At 36.0% G+C, this 15,995-nt stretch overlaps 1 protein-coding gene across 1 annotated transcript in view; it reads right to left on the bottom strand.

Moving 5' to 3' along the window:
• The window catches only part of PCSK6 (proprotein convertase subtilisin/kexin type 6), a 258,521-nt gene that overhangs the window by 168,820 nt on the left and 73,706 nt on the right, over nucleotides 1-15,995 (bottom strand). Inside the window, exons 5-6 of the mRNA XM_001373227.5 lie at nucleotides 15,273-15,349; nucleotides 12,259-12,347 (exon numbers count right to left, since the gene is read on the bottom strand). Coding sequence (XP_001373264.1) covers nucleotides 12,259-12,347; nucleotides 15,273-15,349 — 166 coding nt within the window. The remainder of the gene's footprint in view (nucleotides 1-12,258; nucleotides 12,348-15,272; nucleotides 15,350-15,995) is intronic.

The following is a 15,995-nucleotide window of genomic DNA, read 5'->3' on the forward strand; positions in this document are numbered from 1 at the left end:
GGCCCTCTTCTTGCTCTATCCTCTCTCCTGGGGTGATCTCATCCATTCCCATGGCTTCAATTATCACCTCTATGCAGATCACTGTTAGACCTGTATCTCCACCCTCAACTTCTCACCAGAGCTACAGTCCTGTATTTCTAACTGCTTACTGGCTAGCTCTACCAAGATGTTCTGTAAGTCCTTCTAATTAAACATATATTGAGCTGAATTCATCCTCTCTTCCCTCTAAATCTCCCCCTCTCTATTTCCATTGTGCCATTGTCTTCCTTCCAGCCTGCTAGGCTGGTATCCTTGAAGTCATTTATGATCCTTTCCTCTTCCTTATCCACACATCTAATCAGCTGCCAAGTCTAGCTGTTCCTAATTCCAAACTATCCCTGGCATCCAGCCACTCCTCCCTACTCCCACTGCAAACACCCCAATTCAAGCCCTAATCTTCTTCCTACCTATATATCCTAAAGTCTGTCTTCTCTTCAAAATATCCATCACATGGCTACCTAAATAATTTTTCTAATGTACTCCTCCTGCTTGGAAAAAGAGCCAGGAGGGATGGTTGGATAATGCTCAGAGAAATGTGGCATACTGGACAGAGACCTGGTCTCAATGTTAGAATGACCTGGGTTCAAGGTCCTACTTCTGACACATACTGGTTGCATGATTCTGGGAAAATAATTTAACCTCTCAGTACCCCTGATGACTTCCTAAGACTATAAGCTTCAGCATAGCCAGAGATATGTACTGGTAGAGAGCATATTCTCATTGAGTAGTAGCTCTCTCAACCAGAGAATCAGAGATCTGAACTACAAAAAATATACCACAATGATTTTATCACTCATTTACTCAAAAATATTCCATGGCTGCCTATTGTTGACCAAATTAAATATAAAATCCTGACTATAATTTCAGGCTCTCTATAATCTGGATCCAACCTATAATAATAATGTATAAATGGAGATTTTGAACCCTAGACTTCAATCCCCAGAAGTCCTTGGTATTTCCCAGAATTCCCTATAATCTCTCCTGAGTCTCCATGTTGGTGAGATCACAATTGGTATTTAACTGGCAGTAATGCCTCCCTTGCTCTCTTACTTTGCAATGATGTAGCAAGTATAGTGGTAAGCTAAGTGCGGGGATTTTAAATGGGCTAATCAGCCATGGGCATGTGGTTTTTGTTTTGTATCCTCTTTATTCCTTGATTTCTAATGATCCTTAATAAACCTCATAAAATATAACATTTTTACTATTAGAGATATAAATTTAATTTTTACAATAACAAAAAATAATTGGTAATTGTTCAATTATACCAGGTGTCCCAAAAGAATTAGTGCAATTTGAATCTATTAAAATAAAATAGCTGCACATATATAATATATGTGCATATGTACCCACATTTCTATTATCAGATGCTATATAGAGTGCCTCAAAATAATGAGTACAGTTGTTTTTTCTTTTTAATTTACCATCTGTCTGAGAATCAATACTAAGTATCAGTTCCAAGGCACAAGAGCAGTAAGGGCTAGGCAATTAGGGTTAAGTGATTTGCCCAGGGTCACACAGCTATGAAGTATCAGAGGTCAAATATGAACTCAGGACCTCCTGTCTCCAGACCTGGAACTCTAACCACTTGAGCCACTTAGCTACTCCTAATGGAGTTTTTTTCTTTTTTCTTTTTTTTTTTAATTATATACTTAGTAATTATCACTACCAACAAAAATTTTTTTAAAACAAATGCATTAAAAATTACATGCAAAACTACAAACTCCACATTGTTAACAATTTGTTTAAAATATGTAAATTATATGTGTGTACTAATATAAGCATCCTCTGCTTTTGAGTTCTCTTTGGATTTGTTTTACTTGGATATTTTTTCTCTTGACTTTGTCGCTGTTATTTAAAAAAAATTTAGTCACAGTATATACTATTCCTCTCTTTTCATCTATTCATATGTATTTCTTTTTTCTTTATATTTCCAATATTTGTCATATCTTATAAAATAATCTAATTCATTACAATCAACTATCATAATCTATTCAGCCACTTCCCCCAATCACTGCATTTGTGTTATTTCTAGTCATTTTGTCATTATGAAGTTTCCATGACTATTTTCATACATACACAGCTTTTTACCCTCTCAATAATGCCCTTAGTACAAAATCCCAGTAACAGGATCCCTAGGTCAATGAGCATGAACAGCTTTACAACTTTTAATGTATATTTCAATTTTGTCTTCTAAAAAACAATTCAATAGCTGCTCAAGCAATGTAATAGTAGACCTGTTTCTCTATGTTCCTATCAGCACTTAATTTGGTCAACTTAACCCATCTAGTTCTCAGTTAACATACATCACCAGGGCCATATTTAACTAGATAGGTTGTTTTCAGGATCATACTCTTTCTAAAACCAAGCTTTTCTAGCTTGGTCATACCCAGTGCAACTTTTTTTCCAATGCTGCAACCCCTCAGGAATGTAGGATTATCTCTATAGTATATGATGACCATTCAAGTTACTTTTGCAGGATATTTATACTCTCTAAATCAGTGCCATGCCACCAGAAACTATATTTGGATTATGTGTATGCTCAGGCTTTACTATTAGCCTCGAAGTTATATGGGGCACTCCAGATATATGTCTATTTAGCATATCTAAGGTTCTATTTATTTCAACTTCTATTTTTTAGTCAGATTTATCTAGTTCTGAGAGGGGAAAATTAAAGTCTTTCACTATTATTATTTTATTACATGTTTTAAACTGTATCTCATTTAGTTTTTCCTTTAAAAATATGAATACTATAACTCTTAGTGCATATCGGACCAATACTGATAATGCTTCATTATCCATTGTACCTCCCAACATACTATAGTTGTCCTAATTCAGTTTTAAGTAATTGTAACACCTTAAAACTGCACTAATTCTTTTGGGACATAGCACTTGTTAATAGAATGTGTGTATAAATATATGCATATAAGTAATATGAATTGAAAATAATGTATATTAAATCCACAAAATAATACATACATGTAAATAAAATATACATACTATATAAAAGGGCTATTGAGCTCTAATAGATTAAAACTACACTAATTTTGGGATATCCTGTATAGCATTTGTAAAGTACTTGAGGTACATTGTGTTCTTCAGGTTCTTCAGTCTTTACAACCCCATGAAATACTATTGATAAAATATTCCCATTTTACATATGAAGACATATTCCAAGAGGAGTTAAATGACTTTCTTAAGGTTAAGAATGTCACCCTCTCTGTCTCCTGAAGTCTTAACTCACTTGCCAATTCCTCCACAATGACTAACTGACATCATCCCCTTCCCTTCTCAACAAAAATGGGCTTTCCCCCTTCATGTTTCTCTTAATCCTTTGGCTTGATTTCTCCTTTGACTTTATCTCATTCTCTTATATATCACAAATATTTGTCCTATTACCTACAATTCCTTGAAGGTAGGATCTGTGCTTTTTATAGCTACTTATATCCAATGTCTTGGGAGGTAGTAGATGTTTATTATTTATTAAATGAAGAAATTAAAAAGGATAGAAGATGATACAAAGTTCAGTGATAGCTTCGCAACAACATAACAGCTCATGAGATATCACATAAGTTTGAGAGATTGAATATAAAATATCTAATTTAGGGGACATGGATCTGGCCTCATGGAAATAGGTTTTCTGACATAAAATCACACTTTATAAAAGAATGTATACTAGAATGATTTTGCTATATGAATAAATGAATGAAAATACATTTATTCAGAGTGTAGTTGTTGAGCCCTAAGCATAGAACATAAAACCAAGATAATCTCTGTCCTCAGGAAGCTTATATTCTAATGGGGGAGACAACACAAATAGTGGAATGGTGTCTAGCCTTGGGAGTTTTGATCTGAAAAGACAAAATGATGGAGGAATAGAACCATAGGACAATCCATTGACTGACCCTTTCTAGAACAATGGTTGTTATTGTTCAGTGGTTTCAGGTGTGACCTCATTGGTGTTTTCTTAGGAAAGATACTGGAGTTGTTTGCCATTTCTTTCTCAGCCCATTTTACACAGGAGGAAACTGAGGCCAATAGGGTTAAGTGATTTGCTCAGAATCACACATCTAGTAAATGTATGAGGCCAGATTTCAACTCAGGAAGATGAGTCTTCCTGATTACAAGCCCAGTACTCTATCCACTGTGCCACCTAGGTGCCCTAAACAATGGTAATGATGCTTTATTACTTTATTACTTTAACTTTATATCTAGGAAACTTTTTTACTTTATTAGTTTAACTTTACATCTAGGAAACCATGGTTGATACTTTCTGCAATTTTAATATTTAGATATTATATTTTTCTAGAGGACATTTCAATTTTAAAATGGATGTATGGTAGAAAAATATGATTCAATTTACATTTTCCAGCTCTTCCTCTTCCGTAACTTGTTAATTTTGTAAATATACAAAAATATATAACTATGTATAGAGTTGGTTCCTCTAATCCTGAGTTCCCCAAAGTCATGTCTAGGCATACAGCAAGAATAGAAGACTAGACTAAAGCACAGGCCCTTCTTTATTTCTGCTCTCTCCATAATCAGTGCTGATAAGTATAATAAAATTGGCCAAGCAATGATCTGCATCAATCATGAGGAGAGTCAAAAGGAACACATTAGTGGCTCTTATGCTATATAGTGTCTGCTTTTCACACACAGATAGAATGTGGGTTTCAGAAAAAACTCAATCTTACACTTTCCTTGTGAATAATCTGAAAGATTACAGGTCTTCAAGGACACTAGAATAACAATGCTTTTTAAAAGCCTGCATAGAGCCCATTTCTTGCTAGGACCATTCTTGTGAAAAAGTGAGTTACATTGCTTAGATTTTATATCTCAGTCTGAAAAAAGATGGAGGGCAACCAAGAGCACTAGATAATCTAAGACCAACTAAAGTGAGAGAGATACAGAGTATTTATTTGTCTCAATTTCAGTGAGAAAGGAAGTATTTGTATAGGAGCATGCTATAGAAAAACTTTGCTTTCCATGAGTTTTCTGTTCTTTTGAAGGTTCAAGTCAGATTGATTAGAAATGTGTATTTGTGGATACATATGGAGAGTCAGAAAGATCAGTTCAAATTTCTCTTCAGACACCAATTTTGTGACTGTGGTTAAGCCATTTAACATCTGTTTTTCTCAGTTTCCTCATGTGTAAAATGGGAATAAAAACAGCACCTACTTCCCAGAGTAGCTGTGAAGACTCAAATGGGATAATAATTGTAATGCACTTAGCACAGTGCCTGCCACAAAATAATATATATATAATATAATATAATATAATATAATATATAAATGTTAGTTATTATTGCATGTATGCATTCACATAAGCATGTGTTTATACACAAAAATCACCTGTATGTGTGTGTATAGATACATATGCATAATATTCCTATATATACTAAACTCAGATTTTATTCTAACTGAAATTTTTTTCAATGAACAAAAATCCACATTCTCTCCCTCTTATTTCTCCCACCCTCACCTTTCCCATAACAATCAAAAGAAGAAACAAAGCCTTTGTTACAAATGCATACATTGGTTATGTCCAAAAAACATAAATGTCTCAATCTGCACTCTAAGTCTTTTGCTTCTCTATTAGGAAGTAGGTAGTATATTTCATTATAAATCCTCTGGAGTTGTGGTTAGAAATTGAGAAGCATACACTTTTAGAGGTGGAAGAGATCTCAAATACCATTGAATCTAGCTTTGTAGCAATGCTACCTCCTTTTTTTAGAAGAATTGAAAAGATGCTCACAGTGTAGAAATATACCAGACATATTTGTTTAAATGTAGACCACCCTCAAACTTGTCATATCCTTAAAAGAGAATCCACTGAAAAGATACAAGGATATATATTAAAAAGTAATTATTCAGGGAGGAGCTAGGTGGTTCAGTGAATTGAAAGCCAAGCACAGAGACAGAAGGTCCTGTGTTCAAATCCGAACTGAGACACATCCTAGCTGTGTGACCCTGGGCATGTCACTTAACTCCCATTACTTAGCCTTTACCACTCCTTCTGTCTTGGAACCAAGACTCAGTATTGTGCTATTAAAATATTTACTGTGTAAGTTATTTTATATATCTTCCAATTCAAGGAAGATATTTTTATTTCTGAATTTTCACTGGCATTTTTCTCTATTTATGGTAGATTGTGATTATAACTGACACTCGATTTTTGTAGGGGTCTATAGCCTCACTTTCTTTTCTGTTGTTTCTTAATTGGCACATATGATGGCCTTTTATTTCAGTCTATCAGATTTGGACATGGCCTATTTGCTGTATTTGATATTGTTAACTATCCCCTCTTCTTGGCTCCTGCCCCCTCTCTGGGATCTCGAGACAATACTTTCTTCTGATGTTCTTCTTATCTGCATAATTACTTACTTTCAATCCTCCTTGCTAGTTTATCACACATATAATTTCTCCAACCATGAGTATTCCCAAAGCTCTGTCTTATGCTTGCTACTTTTCTCTATATATATTCTCTCTATTGAGGACCTCAGTTCCCATGGGTCCAATTATCATCTCTATGCATGTGACTCACAGATCTACAAATATACATATACACGTGTGTATACACATGTTTACAAATGTGTATGTTTACATGTGTGTATATATAGATATACTATTTATTTATTATTCTTCAACCCCAGTCTCCTTTGAGTTATGGTTCCACATCACCAGCTGCCTATTAAGATTTTCAAAACATTTGGAAGACATCTCAAATTCAACAAATCCAAAACAGAATTTGCTATCTTTCCCCTGCCCAAACTCTCCCCTCTTCTCAACTTTCCTATTTCGGTCAAAAAGTACCACAATTTTTTAGTCACTCAGCTTCATCATCTTGCAATTATCCTTGACTCCCCACTTTCATTCATCCTTAAATATCCAATAATTTTCCAAATTTCCATTTCCATAATTTCTCTCACATCCAACTCCTTCTCTACTCACACAGTTAAGAAATGCCTGAACTTAGTTCAGGCTTTGATCACAACTTACACAGATTTTTGTAGTGGTTTTCTAACTGGGTTCCCTGCCTCAAATTTCCATCATTTCCCTCATAGTCATTCCAAAGTGATTTTCCTTAAGCATTTATCTATCTGTGTCCCCTTGACTCAATAAACTCAAGTAACTTTGTTTTTCTCTTTTATATTTTCAAACTCTTTAAAAACTTGCTTCAACTCTTCTTTTTGCTCACCCTGGACATTCCTCTTCCTCCACAGAGTCTACAAACTTTACAATGTCTGGCTTACTCTCTGTTCAGTACACATGACATTCCATCTCCTATCTCCTAATGCTTTTGCATTGGTCATCCCTCATTCCTAGAAAATATTCTCTCTTGTCCTCAGCCTCATAGAACCCCTTTAAGAGACAACTCAAGCATTACCTTCTACATGAAGTCCTTCTTGATCTCCCCAATTGCTAGTGATCTCTCCCAAAGGACTTTGTTGTTGTTGTTGAGCCTTTTCAGTCTTATCTGACTCTTTGTGACCCCATTTTGGAGTTTTCTTGGCAAAAATACTGGAGTCGTTTGCCATTTCCTTCTCTAGCCCATTTTAGCCCTCATTTAACTCTGAGGAAATCGGAGTTAAGTGACTTATCCAGGGTCACATAATCAGTAAGTGTCTGAGGCCATATTTGTTTTCATGAAGATGTTTTCCTGATTCCAAGTCCAGTGCGCTATCTACTACACCACTCAGCTGCCCTGTATTTAAATACTCTGTATTTATTTATTTTTATTCTGTGAATACCCATATATGTACTTTTTGTCTTTCCTGTTAGAAAATAAACTTCTAGGTACTTAGTTAATTTAAAGATATTTAATGCTGGTTGGTTGATTGTGCCCACCTCCCACTTCTCTCCCTGTCCCTGTCCCTCTGTCTCTCTGTCTTTCTTCTCCTTCAGCCCTGCTTATTTCTGACCCCCCTCTGTACTTCAAAAACTCTCAACCAGAAATGACAGAGAACATGTCCTCTGCATATTTCTCAGCTTTTTATACTGGGCTTTACACAGTTAATATTTAATGACCTTCTTTGAAGATGTTCCCCACCCCAATTAATTCTATTCTAGGCTTATGGGCTTGATAGATCATCTAACCCTTTAAATTTTTATTTGAGGCAGGAATTTAAATAATTCACTCAAGGCCACTCAGAGAATAAACAGCAGTTAGTATTCAATCTCAGGTTCATGATTTTCGCAATCCAGTGTTCTTTATACTGTACCATATCACACCTCATTTTTGAGGACCTGGTCAAATATACAGACTTGGGAATATCTAAGCGTTATCCTTTGATATTTGTTTTAGCATAGACCTAAACATGTTTAACATACATAGAAGAGGCAAAATTCTTTTTTTAATTTCCCCAGTGAAACATTCCAGAAGAGGTAATGCAGAAATCATGGTAGCTGGTTGCCACTTATACCCTCAGCCTAACACCAGGGAAATGAATGGCAGAGAAGATACTATGTTCATATCTTCCATATGTACTACCTTAGAAGTCACAGTTCATCTTATCTCTAGTTTCCTTCAAGGCTCAGATCATATTCCACCTTCTACATGAGGCTTTTCTTGATTCTCCCCAGCTGTTGTATCTTCCCCTCTTGAATCTAGTATGTATATCATTGTACACATTGTCTCCCCCAAAAGACTATAAATTCTTTGAGGGTTTGGACCATTTTTGCTTCTTCTTTGTAATCCCTTTTGTTATTTGTTGTTTAGTCATTTTTAATCATATCTGACTCTTCCTGACCCCATTTGGAGTTTTCTTGGCAGAGATGCTGTAGTGGTTTGCCATTTGCTTTTCCAGCTCGTTTTACATAGGAGGAAACTGAGGCAAATAGGGTTAAGTAACTTGGCCAGGGTCACACAGCCAGTAAGTGCCTGAGGCTCTATTTTAAATCAGTTCCTTCCAGGCCTGCATTTCACCCACTGTGCCACCTAGTTGTCTTGCAGTTTAGCACCTAGTTGGTACTTAAATACTTATTGATTGAAAAATTCTATTTTTCCTCACATGGATTTTAAAAAAATTACCCATAAAGTAAAATGTAGCAGTTATGTAATAGAGGTTAGAAGATAGAGGTTATATGATCTCCCAATTCATCCTATTGTATTTATCCCTTATGGATTATTTTGTCATGTTTTCTTACACATGTCGTAACTGTGTGACCCTAGGCAAGTCATTGCCTTTCCACCAAATGTTACCAGGGGGAAAAACAGCTTATGGAGGTCAAGGGTTAGCTCAAAGGTTTCATGTTCCTCTTTTTAAAATAGAAAAACTGAACTAAAGTAAGATGATTCCAAAGAATATGTCCCCACACACACATTTTTTATTCATATAGTATCTACCGAGAGAAAGCTTCCTTACATTCAAAGGAATTAAAAAGAGAGAGGAGAGGAAAAAGGGAGGAGATGGTAGGGTGGATGCACCTCCTTCCCATTATTTGTTTTCTGAAGTTCATCAATCAAAGGAAGAATGAATATCCTTACATAGCCACATTAGAGAATGACTGGAAAGACATGAGGAGGTTGGTTACCTGGCTGCCCAATACTTACTGACCTTTATTATAAATGCTTTCAATACTAACTACATATGACAATTTTTTGCATCTTTTTCAACTGGGAGCAGAGTGTGATGCACGTAGTACATACTCAATACCTATGTGACAAATGAATAAAGTAGAAAATGATAGGTACCATAAAAGACAGAAAGAAAGACTATTGGATTCCATGCATGGAGAGGCAAGACATGCATATGTGAAAAAAAACAACAATAGGTAACATGAAAGACAGTATATAATCAGCAGTCCCAAATAAGAAGACAAATGGTAAGTAGGCTCTTTTTCACCTCTTACCTCTCAATACACACTGGGTAAGAGTATAATATGAATAGGAGCACAGGAGATAGAATACCAGGTCTTGAGTCAGGAGGACCTGGGTTCAAATCTGATCTAAGACATGCCCTAGCTATGTGACCACAGGCAAATCATTTAACCCCAATTACCTAGCCTTTGCTGCTCTTCTGTCTGAGAACTGAAACTAAGGCAAAAGGTAAAAGTTTGAAAAAAAAAAAGAGCATACCATGATAGTCAGTGATATGAAGGATATAGAAAGAGGTGTAGTCCAGGTAGGTCAATAATAAAAGAAAAACAGGGAGGGAGTGGAAAATGAGGAAAGGGAGCAGAATATTGAAGGAAGTGCATAGAGGATGATGAATAGCCCAGCTTGGCTAAATCAGAGGATTTTTATGTAGAGCATAATAGATAAAGCTAGATTGGTAGGTTGGGGCCAGGTAATGGTGGGCTTTCATTGCCAGGCAAAGGAGTTGGCATTTCATCCTAGAGGTCATGTGGATTCAGTGTGGGGTTTAAGTAGAAAGTAGCAGGTGGCAGGCAAAGAGGTATTTTAGCAAGATCAGTCTGGCAGCAGCGTGGAAGGTAGACTGGATAAGGAAATAACAGCTGACATGTAAGTGATACCTGGAGGTTTTCAAAGTACTTTACATGCATTATCTTATGTATTCCTCCCAACAGCCCTGTGAGATAGTTGCAAACCATCCTCATTTTGCATATAGGAAACTGATACAGAGGTTAAATGACTTGCCTATAGGGTTACACAGATAGTAAATGTCTAAGGAAGTCTTTGGACCCAGGTCTTCCTGACTCCAAATCAGGAACCCTAAATCTATGCACTGTGATAAAAAAGCTGTAGTCTCATAGAGTTCCCTCTCGCAATGAGGCTCATACACAACCTACTGATGCCTGCTCATTCTGTATTTTTCCCCATATTATCTTGTAATTTCGCTACAAGGAGTTTACTAGTTGTACTGAAGGCCATTCTCCATTTCTTCTGACAACTGAGGGCACCAATAGAGCATTCTGGTTGTCCACCTGTCAAACATCATTCTTGCCATGTGGTCAATCTATCTTCTCTTCCTTTTATACATTTCATTTATGATATCTTTTACTTGTTTTCTTTAGCAGTCTTTACTGATTATATGTTGTAGTCTGTTCACAAACATCCATATCTCCCCATCACTTTCAGTGTGATACTCATTTTTTATTCTTCTGAAGCCATTGTATTATATGTCTTTCTACCAAGTACCAAAACTGGAAATATTATTATTTTTGTTTTTCCCACATGTGAAAATGAGAATCTCCTCTATATGTGCTTAGCATATTGTATGTATCTCTTAAAATATATTAAAAATTCAACATATAACTTTCAAAGAAGTTGATTTTCTCCCTCTTTTGCTCTTCTCTGCAATTTAAAAAATGTAACTTCAATTAATATCTGTCTCTTTCTCTCTGTCTGCCTCTCTGTCTCTGTCTCTCTCTCTCATCCCTGACTGAATGTTAGTATTAAAAAGATGGTTTTGGCTTGCAGTCAGTAAAGGAACTTTGAAGGTTTCTGATAACTATCCAACCTGCTCTTACCCTCCTACTCAACTCTGGATCCAACTTAGAAACCATTTCTATTGACCATACTAGATATACACAATGATGGACAAACTCTATAGGGCAACACAAATGCATTTTGAAATCTGGGTGATAGATATAGACTATCCTCTTTGAGTGATTACAGTTCTCTCCTGGTAGATGCTACACAGTTCTGGAGCACAATGTAATCAGTGTAATATCTTTTACAAACGAGCACTTGGAGGACCTCACATCTATAAGAAAAATCTCTTCTACCTGAACTTTAGGCAGGATCCCCTCCAACACAGTAGTGAATAATTTTAGGAAGTATGTATCTACCATGTTTTTATAGCTTGTCTGATATGTATTATGGAGGAGGGTATTGAATAGGATTATTTCAAATGCCATAATTTCTATGGTATATTGAATGATTTTGATGTATGGCTAGGAGACAGCTTGTTGTAAAAGAGTCTGTAGAGCTGTCTTTGGTTGTACCAAATCACATGCTTTTAGTTTATAGTCAACAAACAATAAACAAGAAGGGGATCTCATAGACTCCATCTCTTTCAGTCAGTCAGCAAATCAGTTGATAAACATTTATTTAGCATCTATTATGTGCCAAGCACTACCTGTGAAATGATAAAGATGATTACTACCAATAACTTCCAAGAGGATGCTATCAACTCACGTATGGATGACTCTTATAAAAACATTAGGATAAATGGTCCACAACTATTGAGGAGATGTAATGGATTAAGTTGTCAAGCTAGTCCTGTGAAAGAGAAGTTCCTCAAGCCTTCACACTTACCTCCTATCTTTGCGTTGTATGCAATTCCCACTATGCAATAGGAGTTGTTTGCTGAGGCAGCAACTTCACCAGCACAGCGAGTACCATGCCTAGAGCAGATGAGGGAAGGGGGGGGGGGGAGTAGGATATGGAATCAGAATTGTACAGAAAGTTTCAAAGAATTCACAGCAATACACATATTTGTAAGCATAGAACTATTATTTATGATTCCTATTTTTCATCCCCTTACTCACCCCAATATCTATTCCTAACCACACCCTGTCTTCTCTTCCCATATGATGCTGCAACAATGCCATGGTGCTCATTTCTATGGCCATTTAACCAGAAGCCGAGAAAGAATGCTCTTGATATAACACTCAATAGCAGCCAGGGGACTACAAAGAAATTACTAGCAAAATGAATTGCCTTTCACAGGAATGGCTCCATTTTAAAATGTGCTGCTTCCTGTCAATCCCTCTAGTAGAAAACAAAATATGGGGAGCTTTAAAATTGAAAACTATGAGAAGAGTCCACAGAGAATTTGTATCATTAGCCAAATTAAAAACCTCGCGTAAAAATAGTTATGACTGGACTCTTTCAAAGAGATTACTCTTATTTTTCACTGACTTGCTCAGTCTACTGTTGTTAACAAGATTCTCCTAGTCCAGCTTCTCAATTGCAAGATTCAAGCTTTCATGACCAGATTGATCTTAATTTTGTAAGGAAAGGAATGATTTTAAACAATCATTCTTAAATTCCGGATGGACTTGAGGATGTATAGTACAAATGGAACTTTTGAAGCAGGGCTTAATGACTAGTTGGTAGATTGGCCTTAGCAATTTTTATTTCATTTATCAAATTATCAGAGTCCAGCATTTTTGGACATAGAGGAAATAAATGAATCACCTTGCCTCAGGTCACATAGCCAGTTTATGTCAGACACAGACTTGAATCCATTTTCCTGATTCTGAGGTTAGATCATCTACTATGGCTACTACTACCTCTCAGACTGCTTGTCACTACTCTCATCCAGAATCTGCATATGTCTGCACTCTATTATTATTTTCACCCTCCTGCACTTCTATCCCAAGCTCTTTCTTTTCATTTATGGAATCTATTGGAGGATATGATCTATGCTCACCAGATTGCTACATCTTTTGGAACTTTACAATCACTATTACCAATTATTAGAACCATTCCATAGGAATCAGCACTTGTACCCAGGGTACACTCATTCTCAAGGTTCAAGTCACAAGGGGAGCCTCCACCTAGTTTCAGTAGCTTCCTTCTCCTTGGTCCCTAACCGTCCAAGAAGCTGCATTTGAAACACACCCTCAAATTGCTCCAGGATCCACACCTTAACAACCTTCACAAATGCATGTACTGACTCACACACCCTCAGCTCACACACACTGGTGTTACTAGTTAATCACTCTCTCTCTTACGCCATGAATCATTCCAAGTCTAACAACAACACTCCAACAATACCCTATTCTCCATAAACTCTGTATCTTTTTCAACATATTCTATCACAAACACCCAGGAACCAACTACCAGTAATGCCTAGTCCACCAATTACCAACATCAGGAAAAAGCCCCGTTGCTCTCTAATACTGCAGAAGTAATTTCTTTCTATGGGCAGCTGAGAGCCTTCTTCAGTTCAGAATATACTGACCAACTACTTCAAAGTCTAGCACTCAAGGAGAAGCTAGACTTGGGAATAATGTCGAAATATTTAAAATAGGCTTTAGTGGAATGGGGTATAACATTAGAACATATAAACAAAATGGGAAGGCTTTTTCTGACAATGAGTGACCAGTACCAGTGATTAATGCTCATTGATCACTGGAAAAGACCAGTTTCAGGAATTAGCAACATAGTAGGATGAACAGAACACTGGTCCTGAATTCTTAGGTGCTTACTATGTGTGCTTGCACAAGTCATTCAATTTTAGTTAACTTTATCTTCTGTTAAATGGAACTAATCATTCCTACTACTCTTGCCTCACAGGATTGTTGTGAAAATCAAATAAAATAATGTATAAAGTAATTTGCAAGTCTTTTATTTTTATTTTTATTTTTATTTTTTTTTTAAACCCTTACCTTCCGTCTTGGAGTCAATACTGTGTATTGGCTCCAAGGCAGAAGAGTGGTAAGGGCTAGGCAATGGGGGTCAAGTGACTTGCCCAGGGTCACACAGCTAGGAAGTGGCTGAGGCCAGATTTGAACTTAGGACCTCCCGTCTCTAGGACTGGCTCTTAATCCACTGAGCTACCCAGCTGCCCCCATAATTTGCAAGTCTTAAAGTCATCTATTGATGTCAGTTGTTATTATCAGTAGAACTTTTAAATGTACCTGTGTTTTCATATATAACACCCTCTGAATCTTAATAAAATAGGACATAATAATAGCTGACAATTAATAGCATTTCATGATTTATAAAGTACTTTACATTCATTTTCTATCTTATTTGAGTTTTAGAATAGCCCTGTGAAATCAGTGCTATTATTAGCATATTTTACATATGAAGAAGCTGAGGCAGAGAAAGGGCAAGGATTGCACCCAGTGTCACACAGTCAGTAAGTTTCTAAGGCGAGAAGAGTTAAACACATACAAGCAAGGCATTGAGGAATCATGTAAAGAATGCTATTTAGTACTTGCATGACCTTAGACAATTCATTTAAATTTAATTTGGAGTAAGAGAACCTGGGTACTCATACTAACCTCTCCCACTTACTACTTGCTTTACTTTAGACAATTCAGTTATATTTAGTTTCCTCATCTGTAAAATGAAAGGGCTGAACTAGATGAGTTCTAAAGTATCTTCTAATTTTAAATCTATGATTCCAACTTCATATCATGTACTTCTTCTACCATGCAACCTTGCCTCCTATCAACTTATGGACTTTAAGTTTTCTGAAGGAACCTACAATAACATTCCCAAATAGGGAAACATTAAAATTTCATTCATTTTATTAGGTTTTTCTGTGTATAATATTATTTTTAGGTATCTGAGAAAGAGAAGAAAAGACATACTTATTTTCATTGCTGGCATCATAGCGTGGAGAAGGATCATAGTCATTTCCATTGACATCATAGCTTGCATAGGCATCCTAAAATTAATGTGTTTCAATAAGTGAAGGAATATAAATTACATGGCACATAGCAGCCCTGTCTACATTTGCAAACACTGTTTTTTTTTCTTTTTCTGAAATGGAAATAAAAGCATGATGGTTACCGAAAACGTTACCACAAGTGTCTGATCTATGGGATACAATAATCAAAATATGTAATTTCTCCACTTCAATCAGATAATTTAGGCAGAAATTAAATTTAAGTATAGATTAATTTAGGTAGAGATTAACATCTAAACTTGGATTTATAGTCCAAGCATAATGAGAATATCAAATACAATGAATTTACATAGCTCCTACATAAGTTTAATAAGCCAAAATTCTCAGTTGCAATGGCCCTGCATATAAAGTGTGTTGCCATACTGTGTATTTTATAGTCTTCAGTTATTATTATTATCTAAATCATTTCTACTTCATTCTCATATTTTTAATGAAGTTCAGAAAGAAATAGTCAAATTCAAGGCTACATTTCAGTCTTTCAATATTCTTTTATATACAATATTCTGAGATGTACTGTACAAATGGATAAGAGTATTGGGATGTAGGAGTCTACAGATATTTTCAGAAAGCATCCTTGGGACAGGTCCAGGACCAGACAGGACAAAAGATATGGCATGTACTTTGT

Source organism: Monodelphis domestica, chromosome 1, assembly GCF_027887165.1.
Source record: "Monodelphis domestica isolate mMonDom1 chromosome 1, mMonDom1.pri, whole genome shotgun sequence".
NCBI classification, from domain to species: domain Eukaryota; kingdom Metazoa; phylum Chordata; class Mammalia; order Didelphimorphia; family Didelphidae; genus Monodelphis; species Monodelphis domestica.